This window comes from Branchiostoma floridae, chromosome 6, assembly GCF_000003815.2.
Source record: "Branchiostoma floridae strain S238N-H82 chromosome 6, Bfl_VNyyK, whole genome shotgun sequence".
Classification (NCBI taxonomy): Eukaryota; Metazoa; Chordata; class Leptocardii; order Amphioxiformes; family Branchiostomatidae; genus Branchiostoma; species Branchiostoma floridae.
The window spans coordinates 14,209,013-14,224,158 of NC_049984.1; the positions used below are offsets into that span (position 1 = coordinate 14,209,013).

The 15,146-nt window shown below is 40.7% G+C and overlaps 1 protein-coding gene across 5 annotated transcripts in view; it reads right to left on the reverse strand.

The window, feature by feature from the left end:
- Nucleotides 1-312: 312 nt before the first annotated feature.
- Nucleotides 313-15,146, reverse strand: part of LOC118417342 (calbindin-32-like) — a 30,255-nt gene continuing 15,421 nt past the window's right edge. For 2 of the 5 annotated variants that reach the window (XM_035822889.1, XM_035822887.1), the window contains 11 exons: nt 11,058-11,114; nt 10,755-10,832; nt 10,003-10,058; nt 9,070-9,109; nt 7,714-7,716; nt 7,142-7,147; nt 6,797-6,850; nt 6,330-6,404; nt 4,812-4,853; nt 4,029-4,076; nt 313-2,645 (listed from right to left, as the gene is read on the reverse strand). In XM_035822889.1, the coding sequence (XP_035678782.1) occupies nt 2,523-2,645; nt 4,029-4,076; nt 4,812-4,853; nt 6,330-6,404; nt 6,797-6,850; nt 7,142-7,147; nt 7,714-7,716; nt 9,070-9,109; nt 10,003-10,058; nt 10,755-10,832; nt 11,058-11,114 (582 nt within the window). In that variant the 3' untranslated portion in view covers nt 313-2,522. Of the gene's footprint in view, nt 2,646-4,028; nt 4,077-4,811; nt 4,854-5,058; nt 5,092-6,329; nt 6,405-6,796; nt 6,851-7,141; nt 7,148-7,713; nt 7,717-9,069; nt 9,110-9,497; nt 9,554-10,002; nt 10,059-10,754; nt 10,833-11,057; nt 11,115-15,146 lie in introns of all 5 variants that reach the window. The other 3 variants (XM_035822888.1, XM_035822890.1, XM_035822891.1) reach the window with 3 other exon arrangements.

Consider the following 15,146-nt stretch of genomic DNA (forward strand, 5'->3'; position numbering starts at 1 on the left):
CACAACGTGTTGTTTATAAACTACTTCACGTTTACTGTTACAGTATATGCAACGCACTTCTTCCAGTGGATTAACTGGTCTTTTTGTTGGGTTTCTCTGTGTATATAGTATATAGTATACATTACTTTATCCCAGCCATGTTCTTCCCATATCTGGGCTAAAACAAAATTTGGTCACCTCTGCCCTTAAAACGAATTTCTAGACATGCCTCATCTAAATGATTCGTCCTAACCCTTATTCAATGCACATTATGTGCCTGACGCAATGATACACATGATACTACAAAGAAAAAAAGACACAGACATACTGCACTTGGTTGTAAACGATTTATTCATCTCTCAAAATCCCGGCGTAACATTTCCAAAAATGACAACCGTGCATGCAGTTTGAACATCGTGTGTTGGTGATTTTCTTCCAGATGTCGACGAAATAATTATCATCATCTTTAGGAGCAACATGTCATCAGACAACAATCAGAGAGTGTTTGCCGTGCATTTGGCATCGCACGTTAGTTTTGTCCTGACACTACTGTCTGCCGCTTCCATGACAATCCTAATGCCGCTTATATCCCATCATGCTTAGGACCACATTGGGGTCAAAGGTTACCAGCAATTCACATGCGTTACTCTATTACCTTCATTCAATTCAATTACCATGTTTAAGATAGCTGAATAGGATAGAAAGAACATTGAAAACGCTACAAGGTTACGATGATAATATCATGCACGCTGAAAGGAATATTGCACCATGTGATTACAAGGTTCCCCTAAATACTTTAAAATTGTACATACTATCTACCATCTAAACTAGTTTCGTAGAAGAAAATTCATTGATAAGGAGGGCTGGCAGCTTTTTCATATTTATTGCTTGGCGGTATAATGTCGATTAGTTCTTCTTTTTTTAAGATTTTGTTCGAAAGCTCGCTTATAGTCGCTTTCACGTGGGATTAGTACAGACAAGGAGGTGACAAGATGTTCGTTTTGACTCCACACAGCTCTTACATGCACACTTGCCTACGAACCAGCTCTTTCTATGACGGTAAAATGTATCCACCGTACAGTTTCTACATTGCCTGTAGTCCTTCTGGTTGGTTATATCATGATAGATTTGTTGCTAACATTCGTGTACAACGGTGTTGATGAGCACACATTATGAAAGACTGACCGCAGGAAAACATTGATATTAATACCATCGCGACGATCACTGTTTAGCACAACGCTTGGATGAACAGAGTGCTACATAGTCATCAAGGCATTCGCACTTGTCCCATCGTCTCTCTGTAACATTACATCGAACCGCTGTTCATATGCAACAATAGAAACATTTTACTACGCCTAATAGTCGAACTAGCTTCGCACAAGGTAATGAGTTATACAGGAGGTTGACGGTATCGCTGGATAGAGTTGCCGGTCAAACTTACTGCAGAATACAAAAAACCACAACAGGTTCTGTTCTCTGCAGTTCGTTCAAATGATTCGGGTATAGTTGTTGTTAGCCAGTGCCTCTACTCTCTACAGTTGTTATTTCTACAAATACGGCAGACATTCTTTGCTCGTTAGGTACACACACCAACATTGACGCCACTAATCTTATTTACAGGTTTTTATCCATTATCATGTTATACTTACATCTATTGAGGGACGTTGCGTGATGATCAACAAGTGGAATGAGGGAGAAATATTACCGTTAGTCGTATGGATGGGAAGGGTGATGCTACTATTTTGAGATAGAATCACGTTTTGAAACTTTCCCATTTTTTTTTACTCCTGACATGTTTGTGTCAGTTTGTAAAAGCCTCAGAAAACCATCCTTGTATTGATCCAATTCCAACATAACGTAACTCTATCCCTTTCCATCTATTGGGTACGTGTAGATATAGAAGAGGGAGAGTTCAGCAATGAATTCTAATGTCTTAAACAAATTGTTCCAGGGAGGATGTGAACGTAATCTAAGTTACATGGGGCGTTTTTGTCGCATTACATACAATACGAATGATTTGTCGGTGCAATCTTGTCATTTGTTTCATACACTAATCTATGGCTATGGTTAGTTTTCTCATGTTTCTAGGGTATAAGTACCACTATCTACAAGGACGATGTATCATATTCAGTCATTCCATTCTACCCCAAGCCCTTCCATTCCATATGAAACATACGAACTTCCTTTCATTTCCCCCTATCTATATAAATATCAATAGCTATTATTACAGAAGTTGAACAATTGATAAGCCATTTTTGAGCTGCTGCAAAGTCCGTTGACACTGTAGGCATTCTTAGTCTTCTAAAGTTGTTGCCCAGCATTTTAGAATATAGTAAGCTAGGTGACGTTTTTAAAGGGTCAAACTGTGAACTTGTAGAGTAAGTAATCAAGCAACCTCACTTGTTTGTCATTCTATTCCCGCTAGAAGCGTGGCAACTTATGACGGGCCTCGGGCAGTATCACGTGAACGTCACGTGAATCTCACATGACGCAGCAATGCGCTTTGTGAGTTTAGGTGCATGTCTGCCAGCCATGCATGCAATCTACAGTTCCGCGTCACAGAGGAGCATGGCAAGTTCGTCCTTGCTCAGCCTGCCATCCTTGTCAATGTCACAGATTTTCAACAACAGTTCCTTGTTCTCTTCAAGTACTTTGGCGTCCAACTCCTGTGGAAACAGACAACAGAACAACAATCAGCCATTCGTATGTATATCAGTGGAACTGCACCGTGCACACGTTGACATTGACGACACAGAGTCTCATCACTATGATAAAGGTGATTTATACTTTCAAACATGCACAACTAACATACACTATCCAGTAACGCTCTCGTTGATATACAGTGCTTTTTTAAACATATCACAAGTTTTTTGTCTAAAATATATTACTTCATCACATGTAACTGGGGCGTGTTTACCCGCTTCTGTAAATGCAGCTACACACCGGAATCTTACACCTTAGACTTTTACAATTGCATAATTGGTCAGTTTCTTGGCCAGTTTCTTTTTACAAGTGTTTTGCAATGGCGTCAATTGCTTTCGTTTTAATCTATTGGTTTCTCTTTTTTTTAAACGACGGGACCTCGATGGTGCAATACAATGTCATATTTTGATTTAATTTGATTTAGTTACATTATGTTGTCCACCATTGCAAGTTGGGTCAAGAATAGCCTCGTTTCCATGCGCTCTCGCGAGATCTTGACAGTGCGAGATTCAACATGGTTTCTATCTATATATTAAAAAAGAAGACCAAGTAGTAATTTGTTGTCACTTATTGTTCCCATTGGACTGACTTAAATGTAGATGATGGCAGTTCAGCACCATGAAGAGTATCAGATCATTATGTAAGGCCCCGTAGTTTTTATCTTTATAACTTCCTCTTAATCGTATCATGAATATCGTAGAAATATCATACTTCACAGCCTTGTCACATTCAATTTGATTTGTAATGTATTGCAAGCAGCCAACTTATAGATAGTATTTGACATGCTTCCAATTTATGTAGTCCTATTCTGATGCCCTTGAGGCAAAGCATTTCCTTTATGATGAAGCTACAGTCTTTTCAGACAAAATTAAAAACCTATAAATACTTCAGATTATAGCATTTAGTACCATGTCATTGCAATCCTACACAAAACAATTCATTTGCTACGGTGACGTATAACATGCTATGAATGATGTGTCTCAGTGGAAGAACTGACACTTGTGACGTCAAAGGCTCCCAGTAAATTAAGGACAGCAGAGCCCGAGGCTTCAGCAAATTTCAATAAAGCACCCCTCACTTACTCTCCACCCCATCTAATGTGAAATGCGTAAGACCGCTTCTGATTCAAAATGAAATCGATTTTTCTAGCCTTTGGCAGCTGAGAAACGGATACGGGAACACGACAGAAGACAAATAGGAATCAAAATAGTTTCTGAAAGAAAGTGGCGGGGTTTGGTTATTGAGTTAGTCCGGTGTTTCCCGTTTTAGTCGTGGCTCCATGCAAGCAACAAACACCACACAAACACAGCGATACACAAGCAAAGGAATAAGCGTTAAGGTATTACCTTGTTTGTCAATCGTGCCTTTAATTTCTGGAGCCAACCCAGCAGGCCCTTGGCAAAAAGAAAACGATTCAGTCTTTAAAAAGTCTCCAAGGAACCAACAATTCAACTAAAGCACTGAATTCAGCTTAGAATTGTCTGTATACAGCCAAATGGATAGGGCTAAATGGTGTATAGTTCATTATGGTTGATATAAATCTCTTCTACTGGACAGTACATGCATTTGTGACAACAGCTAGTAGTGCATGCGGTTAGTTCGCTTATGTTGTGACATGTCTCTGCCTCATAGCAATTACGGTCCATACCGCAGCAGACAACAAACAGCACGCTTCTGCGGTGACTCCTCTGATATCATTTAGATACGATGTTTATAAAATTCTTAATGTAAATGTTGTTTCATGCATAATACATCTAGTTGTTTGTATGGAGCTGTAGTATAAGGTAAAGGAAACCATTGGTCGGAGTCAAATCATGGTGAGCATCAAATGCGTGAGCTCTTATGTAAATTTGAAAGTGTCCACGATACATATCTTCATTTTCATGTTAGCTGTGTAGTTGTACTATATGTAAATATGGGTTTTGCTTCGGTAACAACTGAATGTCAATTGGTCTGCACACAGTATGAACCGTATTTGTATCATTTAACTCTAATTGACATGCAACAGTGATTGAGGTTCTGCTCTTGTCTACATCTCTACAGCTTTGTAAGAAAAAACAAATTGGAGCAGATCCGATGGCATTTTCCACAAGCTACGGCATTTTGGCAGATCTAGGAGGATGCGATACCTTTATAAAGCCAAGTGAATCATTTCCAAGCCAGTCTGCCTGCTGTGGAATAGGCACCAAACACAATAGATATAAATGGCAAGCCGCGGTAAGTGTTATTAGGCGGGGAGGTTGTGAGACAGAGCTTGAGGCGCCATGTCTAGGACGACACACTGAGCATGCCATCTAGAGCTTCTCTACGTTTGTTATTGATCCTAGCGATCGGGGCTCGGGCGGTGCTACGTAGGAAACAAAGGGCTGGGGTTACCTCAACAGAAAGAGTCTGTGGTAAGTGGGAGGTCTGTTGAAAAGATAAGATACCAAGACAAGTTGTGATACACTCCGGCAGACCAGGACATCGATGGCACACAAGCTCTTAGACACAACACAACCACCAAAGAGCAACTTATTGCATGATTCATAGTTTTTTGACATGGTAATATTGAAACTGAATCTGACTGAGAAGCAAGATTGGATATTCTTTTTTCAATTTGTTCTAGCCGCTCTTTGTAGTAGAGTTGTTCTCATCTGATGCTATACATCACAAAACAAGGACATAAGAAAAAGGAGCAACAAGTTAGACAACATGTGATGGACCAGTCCCTGGGAGTAATGATTATAAAGTAACAATATCAGCTTGTGAATTCTTTGATAAACAATCATCACCGGAAAGAGGTTTTAATAGGTGTGATATTTCAAAACGTCTGACCGAATCTTGCATTTCCTAAAACTTTACATTGAGATGGTGCATGCCTCAATAATGCACAAAAGGAGATGAGACTGGTCCGTACAGCATAAGTACATAATACATGTACAGCATAATGTGTGGTGGGTGAGATTTACACAGATTTACATTCCACTCAACAATTATTGGTAGATCATTCCACAGGAGCACATCAGGTGTGGATTTGTGTGGGGGGTAGTAGTGTGACATAGAGAAGACTAGATTTTAGACTGGTGCAGTGTGTGTGGGGAGGGGGGTAGCAGTGTGGCACAGAGAATGCTGAAGTACTAGATTATAGAACGGTCTTATGGTGGGAGAGGGTAGCATTGTGGCATAGAGTAAAGAACAGTTAGTAACAAAATATTTGACACACACACGTACGACATGAAAGAGGAACAGAAACAGTGTTAGATCAACATATAACAGGAACAACTTCGAAGACACGAGACACAGGTACAGTTTACAAGACGAACAACAAACAACAAGTCAGGTATCAGTAATGTAATGTAAGGATTAATTTGTGCGCACATGTTCATGTTGTAATGATTACATTGTGACTCATCAAATCAAATTCAGTGATCAGACAATTTGGGGTTCAATCCACGGTGAATGTACCGTTTGATTAGTTTACAGTGTGAATGAATGCTGTGTATTTCCTAAACAATTGAAGAAGGTGGCCCGTTTTTTTTTAAATGAATAGATCAGGAACGCAACGCATCGGCGTACGTTGTAGTTCAATTCGAAAACGGTAACTGACCAGGTTTTCAAGATGCACCTAGGCCTTTAATCAGTAGGCGGCGCTACGTGAAACTTACGTCTTTTTCGCCGTGCTCCATCAGGTCCTTCAGAAGCCCACACAGTTCACTGTCTTCAATAGTGCCGCTCTTATCCTGCCAGAATTAGAAAAAAAGATAGAATATCAGGGATTCATAGGAAATTTCATTATTCCAGCAAACAGATTCTCCACAACGGATAGATACTAAGTTAGGGTGGAAACAAACGTTCTTGAAAATTACCAAGCGTGCTTTCTGACACCATGACTCCCCACATAAGTCACATAGTTCAAGATCACGTGGTCATCGAGTCATTCCGCTTGACGAAGATTGGAGTGTCATGTGGAAATTTGAGTTAGCGTGCAGATATCTATCACTTCTCTTTCAAATATGCGAACATACTAAGATTACTCGTTTTAATGATGATGATTTAGTGTTGACACTTGACGACCCATACCTAGCTTGAAACAGACAGTCTGGACTATATTTGTGAATATGCAAAACCTTACCTTGTCATAGTGAGCGAAGATTTTGTCAAACTCTTCGCGGCTCACCCTTGACCCCTGTGGAAAAGATACGGCATTAGCATGTTGCCTTGGGCTGTGCTGCAAGCTGAGCTGTGGTCATGAAATGTGTTTGTAGTTTGTGTGGCTTGGACGGCCAACTGATACTTGATTCTCCCAAATTTTATACCTACTGCTACTATGGGGTTTGAAAATGTTACAAAAAGAAGGTAGCTTAAAGTTATTATTTTACTTTATTCTTAAATGAGCTTTGCTGTTGCCTACAACTGTTAATACTCTTTGTTTTATTGTGTATGATGAGAAAAGCAGGGAGGGAGAGGGAATTCTTACCTCGAACTGTTGAAAGGGAAAGACATACGAAAAATGGCAAACATTATTCTCACTTCACAACATGCAATTTTCTCAAGGATGATTTGAGCCTTGATAATAGTAAGAACATTTCATAACTTTTTACGCATTTCATGATCGGTATTTTTCTCTAAAGCAAATTTATTTTCTATCTAGTTTCTTTAGCAACGAGTTGAACTGGATCTTTTTCATGCACGGATTACAAAAATGAAACTCATGGCCGCCATGTTTTTTTTTTCACTGACGCGATAACAATACAGTTGCCTAAACCATGCAAGCTAGGTTAGATTGCTTGACTAAAAATTGAGCTTATCAACTAGCAACATACCCTACTACTATCAACTAGGAGGCACATTACATAGCCATTGCAAGCCACATTGCTTTATATTTTGAAGATGTGTTAATAACATAGAGCAAGGTACATCAAGACACGAGCACACAACAACAGACATCGAAAGCAGGACGCATGCAGAATTGAAGCCATGAGTAACGGGCAGGTAATGTATATCTCAGATAGGCATGTAAAAGAGTTCCTCCCAGGGAGCCATACTCACGATCTATGGACATGAACAGCGTGAGGGGAAAGAAAGTGGTGTCGATGAATCGTGAGACACTAAGGGGACAACACACAACACGTTACACTTACCAGCTATCAAAATATTCAACTCTGAGCGAGACCATGGCTTTTTTGGTGATGACTATCTATGTATGAATTGTGACATTCTCTTTATATCAAAATATTCCATGGCCTTTTAGATTCTCTTCTTCGCAAGAGAACTAAGTTTTGCGTCTTTGTCACAGACAAGTATACACAATTAGGGTAGTGAGCTCACTGTAACGACGGAAAACGTGAATTCCCTGATTTCAGAAATACGACCTTTTAATTCTTTGCTTTATGGAAATACTTTGACAAAATTCATCGATAGTGAGGGTTGTTCCAAAACCATACTCATCAACATCAAGTATGCCTGTATATCGACGTATTTTGACTGGACAACGTCTCAGTAGATAAATATAGATACATGTTGTCGTCTGTAGATCCAATTAGCTGAGTGCCCTTGCAGCTTGAGATCGTTTGTTAAAACTGGAAGTTTGATTTCCCTTCAAAGTTGCAGGGAAACGCAATTATTTACATCTTCAATGGGTTCTGGTTCTGTCACACAAAGGTCAATGCCCTCTGCAATAGAACCTCTCTTGTGTAACAGAGTTCCGTGACAAATGGTTGGTAAAATGCAACCGACAAGTTTTCGCTGCCTCTCTGCCCGGTGTCATTGGTCATGACCAATCTGGAGACAAACCTGTGTCAAACCCGTATCTGCCGGTGCAGACTGCATTTGTCACTCGGTGACGGGGTGCGGGGATGGGGTTAATAGTGTTGAAGAAAAACTCCCCAAGCATGACGGGGGCGACAGAACGGGTGGAAAATGTCTCACCACGAGAGAACAACACGATGTATCACGAACAACCACAGTCAGAGATCACGAGATATGATATACTACCATTTGTACAAGTAACGTCACCTGGCTATAGACCAGGCGCTGCAGTCTACAGCAAAGAAATCGAAAAGCGTCTGTTCAGGGGCATTACACCCACTCTTAGAGTAACACAACAAAACTGGGTCTTTCAGGTACTAGCATCAAATTGCAGTGTAAGTACTTACCTTTTTCAAATACACAGATGGACTGTGGCCAATTAGAGAAACACCTAAAAACAGGAATTTATTTCTCGTAGACGCTGTGAAATACTTCAAACGTTTAGACACTTTTTGGACGTAATATTCAGCAAGAAAGGCCGTGTGAAAGTTTAGGTCAAACATGATCTAACAAGTAAACTTTGCGCTGTAGACACCATGTGTAGAAATGGTAGTACAGACACCAGGTTTAGATTATGTTGCAGGTATTTTAACTCACCTGAAATTGCGTGAGGAAGTTCTCTTTGACAGGGAGCAGTCTGGAGAAAGGAAAATGTAAATGAACGAACGATATTTTGACTGATGAAATATAACTTACACAGTGAGTACTTATGTAGTGAAACTGTTTACTGCAATATTGATAGGAGAAAAAAGTTAGGTACTGTAGTTTCAAAGATTGCTGACAGCCTTTCAGCCTTCCATAAGGAGACTTGAAGGTAACAATAAAGATAGCTTTCTTGATATAATGACGTTGGCCAGATATCATACATTTCTAAACCCATATATTTGTAAGGTGTGGGTGGACATGGCAATTTTCTTGTGTTTTGATTTCTGCCTGCTGAATCAGCGCCGAATGGCATTCTAGGACAAGGGGGATACTAACAGATAGAGGGATTCGACACTCAAAGACAGACACTTCATACAAACTTTGACAGTTCCTTTAGATCCAGTTTCCCATCCTCATTGGTGTCGAATATCTTCAGCTGTGAGAGAATATATTCACCTTGGAGTCAACTGTTCTACGGTAACTAATCTACTGATACTACGGTCACAATTGGTAAAGGGGTCCTGCCGGGTAGTTTACGGGCTCTTTTTATTTCACTCTCGAACATAGCTCCGTGGGACACCCTGCGGTTAGCGGGCTATTTTTCGGGCTCGGTAGGGCCTACAGATTTTTTTTAGATTCGCAGTTAAAATAAGCCCGGGACCCGGTGATTAATAGGCGCCTTAGCCTAGTCGTGAAGACACCGTGAGGAACAATAACGGTATCCAGCAGTCCAATGGTACATATTTGTGGTTTTAAAGCCCGTCTAAGGCCTTACGGACACCTTAAACCCCTTACGGACACCGATGCAACTGTGGCCGTAGCATAATTAGGTGTTACGGTTAGCGAGTTACGAACGGAGGGTAGAAAAGGTTTTGGGATACGAACTGTGCCATTTCTTTCAGCTCCAGTTTCCTGTCATTGTTGGAGTCAAACATCTTCAACTGCAGAGGGAACATTAGTAGTGGTGTTAGGTTGGTAAGGGTGTTAGTAGTGTAAGGATGCAACATATACAAAAGGGGTCTAGGTATGAAAATGTGTTATATGTAGTCCCTGTCGGTAAAGCGGGAGTGCCTGTATCAGTTACCTGGACTACTAGTAAGATTGTCTTTATATAAGTTGTTATGTGCTTGTTTTTAAGGATCCAGATTAGAACGCGTTTAAGGGTCCAGTTAAAAGATCCATTAGAATACAATTAAAAAATCTTACAAAAGTTATAAATCGCGTTATTATAGGAATAAGTATGGTCCTATTAAAGGGATATGTCGGATAGAAAGTGGAATACCAGGTATCATTAGAGGTATAATAATCATGGGTAGATTATTGTAGAAGTCACAAGTAATATTGAGCTTGTTTAAAAATCTTAGAACTGTACAGCAGTAACATAGTAGCATTCATTGTCATTTAATTAAATAGGCTTTAGCCGTATTCGGGAAACAAAAGGACTACGAAACGTCTGATATTTTCGTGCAATTGTATGTCCCGATGACACATTACAAGCGACATGCAATAGCTTATACATACATGCAATGTCTATAAAAACAATTTTGAACATAAGTAGTCGATCTACTGTGCGTTCAGGCATAAGAAGAAGGGTTTACACTGGTAGCAATACAGCTAACGTCGTTGACAGTACTTACGATGGTCTCCACGTATTCGGCTAGCTTATCCTCGGTGACGTCTTTCCCAGCCTTCGATAGCAGATCTGTTAGGAAACTCTGTGTTGGAAAGGATACAATTTATAGAGTTTTAGATTCCATTTGAATGCGTTTGTGCATTGCCTCTAAAGTTCAGATACAACCTTTTTTTTAGACATGCCTGATGTAGGGTATCCTCAATGGCAAACTATTGCCTGGTCGTTTAGGCAGTTACTTTGATGTAATACAAGTCCACGTGTTTTAAGGTGTGTGAGTCAGGTAATAAATAGGAGAGTGTGTGCTTACTCTTAATTCCTCGCTCTCGATGTAACCGCTGCAGTCCGCGTCATACTTACGCCAGATCTGTAAGACACGAGCAATATATCAAATAAATGCCAATGACTCTACATACAAAAAGATTATGTAGCTGAATGCTTCTACATTTCACAATGGTTAAATCGCTAGCAATATGCATCATAGCAATATGCAAAAAAAATGCAGCGGTGACTGTTTTGCATTATCATAATGTTAATACTACGCCTTCAGTATATAGCAATATTCCTGATTTTGTGTCTAAGGCTCTTTCTTGATATGAGTTTTATGGCACACTGTTGCAGACAGTGGAGTGACACCAAACAGTGAATTTGCTCAATAAGCCCTAAGAGCTGCTGAGGTCACGACAGGTAACCCTGATGGAGACCTCAGCACCATTGTATGACGTATGCAGCTGGAAGTCGAAAGGCTTAAAACGATTGTTCATCTTCTTTTCCCGGAAGCAGTTCAAAGGTTATCAAGAGTACGGGAGGCAGTTTCCCTAATTTGGTCATTAATCATCGCGATGATGCAGACGATAAGGTTCTTGAGGCACACAGGTTGCTGCCATGGACACCAATAAACATTGTGAGCTGTAGGAAATAACCTGTTACTGGAAAAAATTACGGGGCCAGAAAAGGTGGTAGTATTTATTCTTGAATGGCAAGGATCTTGATGGAAAGATCCCCACCCTGTAAGAAGAAAGATGGCGGACAGTGCGGAGAGGACGTCTTGTATATTCACGTCACGTACGCACATCACTCTTAGCCAATCGATGCAGCGCGCGCTGGGGTGCCCCAATACTGTGTGTCCTGTCGGTGTATCAATCAAGTGGGGAATTACAGGTAAACCCGGAGGAAATAAACACATTTTAAAGCCATCTCTCTTGCGCTATAAAAACATCTATTGAACTGTCGACGATTTAGGGTTCAATTCCATCCCGGCAAAATCCTGAAAGATGCCGGGCGTAGGCAGTGGAAACTGGCGTTTATGGTGATGAAGAATTGGTCGTGAATATAACAGATTGTCTTCCCCCCGAAAATTCCAATATGGCCTACCCGACTGACGAGTGATCAATCGTGCCCAGCTGGACCTCACTAATCTCGATAAAAGACGACTTATTCTTCACCGATTTTCAGAAAAGTGATGGACGAATGATTGTTGTTCACCAGGTAAACATGCAGTCATTTTCATTTACACTATAATATGAAAGGTATACCAAAACCTAATTCAAAACATATATGAAACGTAAATGTTTTCAGTTAGTAACCACATCGATGATAGAACCTCTCAACTGAAACCTTGTAACATGGAATTGTCTGCAATTTTAGTCTTCAGGTTTTTGATACACCAACAGCCTCTTCCTCGGACTGCCAGACTATGAAACCCTCTTGATGACAACTGATTGCCTCCTGTGTACAAGCCTCCAAGCCCAATGTTCACTGATATTTCCTTACATAATAATTTCCACCACCCATCAGCTTAGTCCATTGCTTGGAGGTGGCATTGCATTGGAAAAACGTAAACAAATCAACTTATTGATAACTTATTCTAATGACGACACAAGCCTTATTCACGCCGAAATTAGAGAATTCTACAGGAGTTGTCCGTGTAATAACCGGTTAATCAAAGTCATTATCAGCTACAACGTGACGCTTTATGCTGCAAAACAGCCTGAAGCGAAATGTGATACACCAAAGATGTAGATGAAGATTACGATGATATATAGGATAACCGGATATCACGTTCTTCATTGAGACTTAACTATAGTCACTGCCACCAGCAAATAAATGTAATAATATTACTGTTAACGTTGCATATTCTGCATCCCAAAACTACAGATTGATTTTCAAGGGCGCCTTTTTTCTGACAGGTTATATCTCGATCATTGATGACAGGGTATTCCTGTAAGACCCAGATATTACCACTGCAAGCCATTGAGAAGGGGAGGACACACTCAAACGTTGAAATGTCAAGCGCTATGGCCACATTTCCAGCACCAAACCCACCCCCAACACACACGCGAATGCAGCGGTTTATGGACTGGGAAAACAGCCGACATGCAGTGACAGAAGCTCATACTTCATGGGAGCAATAGGGATGGAATTACATGCATTGAATTCTATCAAACAAGCCAGGTTTTCTTTATTTTTCCCGAAAATCTGTATGAATCACGGTTAAAAACTTTGAATTAAAGCTGTGTGACACGATACATTCTCGGTCAATTGCTTAACCTTTTATTTTCTTTCATATCAACTAATGGAAGACAAAGTGCTGCAAGCACATATAGACAGAATGACTACAAGTATGCAAACTGCACGCTAAATCCAAGGGAGAAGACCTGCTATTACTTCGCTCACATATTCAGACAAAGTGGCACTTTTATATCTAGGTCACAGGGGATTCAAGGAAATAATGTGACCAAAAATTGTAACCTTCGTGAGAATTTGAAGGGCACGCATAATAAGTGTCTTTTTATCGATCCAATGCGCCACCGGCGACTCGCGGGAACGCACCTCGGTTGAGTGAGCGACAACAACAGAAAGGTCTTTTCATTTACGGGTGTTTTACTCCTGCATTAACCCATGTAGAGCCCTAAAAGGCTGAAACTAAGGGCACCCATTACGTCAGCTGGACCCTCGATTTTTGGAAGGGAACCTCGGTGATGTGTGTTGTTGGCAAATTTTGTTCACCTTGAATTTTCAAAGAGGTATTGACCTCAATAGTTCTTAAGTGGATTCTAGATTGTCCTATGCGGCGTGGAAATGCCGTGGAATGATCCTGTTGAATCGTTCAATTCGCCTGGGACTACGTTCTAATGAATATTCATGCCAGCCAGTGTAGAAATGCCCCCTCCCTTCATGAACCGCATTCATAACTTTACCACGATACATTGAACATTAAAATCTTTCACTTCGTTATGAAGTAAGATCTATGAGAACAAAACTTAAAACATGTCACTACAAGATGAAACCCGATGTGACGGATGTTTGTCTTCTTGTTACTATTGGCCTCCCCTGGGATGGGAGGATGCCTACTACAATTTGTAACTGCAAAGAGATAGTTGTTAGTGATTGTATAGGCAGGTCTACTGGACCTTAAAACGCTTTGAAATCCTCCTTCAATCTTCAAGCCTGAGCATTGTGTTTAATGTTACAGGAAATGTCTTCTGACTCACTCTTCTATACATGGCTAGCAAATGAGCCTCTGCTTACGAAATAATCTCCCACTGGAAGCGCCCGCCTATTTGAAGAATCTGTTTCCGGCTATCTGTGAAGTTTATGCCAGGCTGTCAATCATGACAAGCACATACTCGTGTATTTGTAGATCAAACCGTTAAGTTGTAGACGAATGGAAACACCGGAGTGGCCTTACAAATGTAGCATACTTTGAAATAGATGGTTCCAGCTAACCTGCAAATGCAGAGTGACATCTTCAGTCATTAGAGAGATTTCGTCGGTTAAACGCTAGATGCGGGGACCTTTAAGTTATTCTTCAGGGGCAATTTCGAATCTCTAATAGGTGCGTAGACTTTCTTTCCTACATAAGCTTTCAACGTAAGGCATCCTTTAGTGGGTGCTTTTACTCGGATTGACTTGCCATCCTCCAGGAAAGTCAAAAAGGGTCCGGACGGCCTCATGAGAAAGGTGAGCTCAATGGAGGATCAGCAGCCGTTTCCCCGTAACGCTACCTCTACTGATTAAACACTTTTCTGATAATACTGGTCTAAAGCCCATCCATCTGTCTTTCAATCCACCGGAATGTTTCAAAGTGGGAGTGGTGGACTCTCAAGCGAATGTGGCAGGGAATTCGGGCACGTTGGCGTCGCAGGAAATTGATCTATGCCTTCGAACGGGTTCCCGTAAAAAGTTTTCACGTAAAGCACGCTCACGCCTACGGGGGGGGGATTGGCGACGCCAGTTTGTGACGTACGGACGTGGAAGAACTACTTTTCTAGTTTCCTGTTTGAAACAAGATCGATCGTTAACGGAGATTGCTTGCTGCCTACAGGTAGGCAGAAAAATGTAGGAAACACAGTAGACAGACAGGCGTATAAAGTTTATAGAAGTGAGCAATGCATCC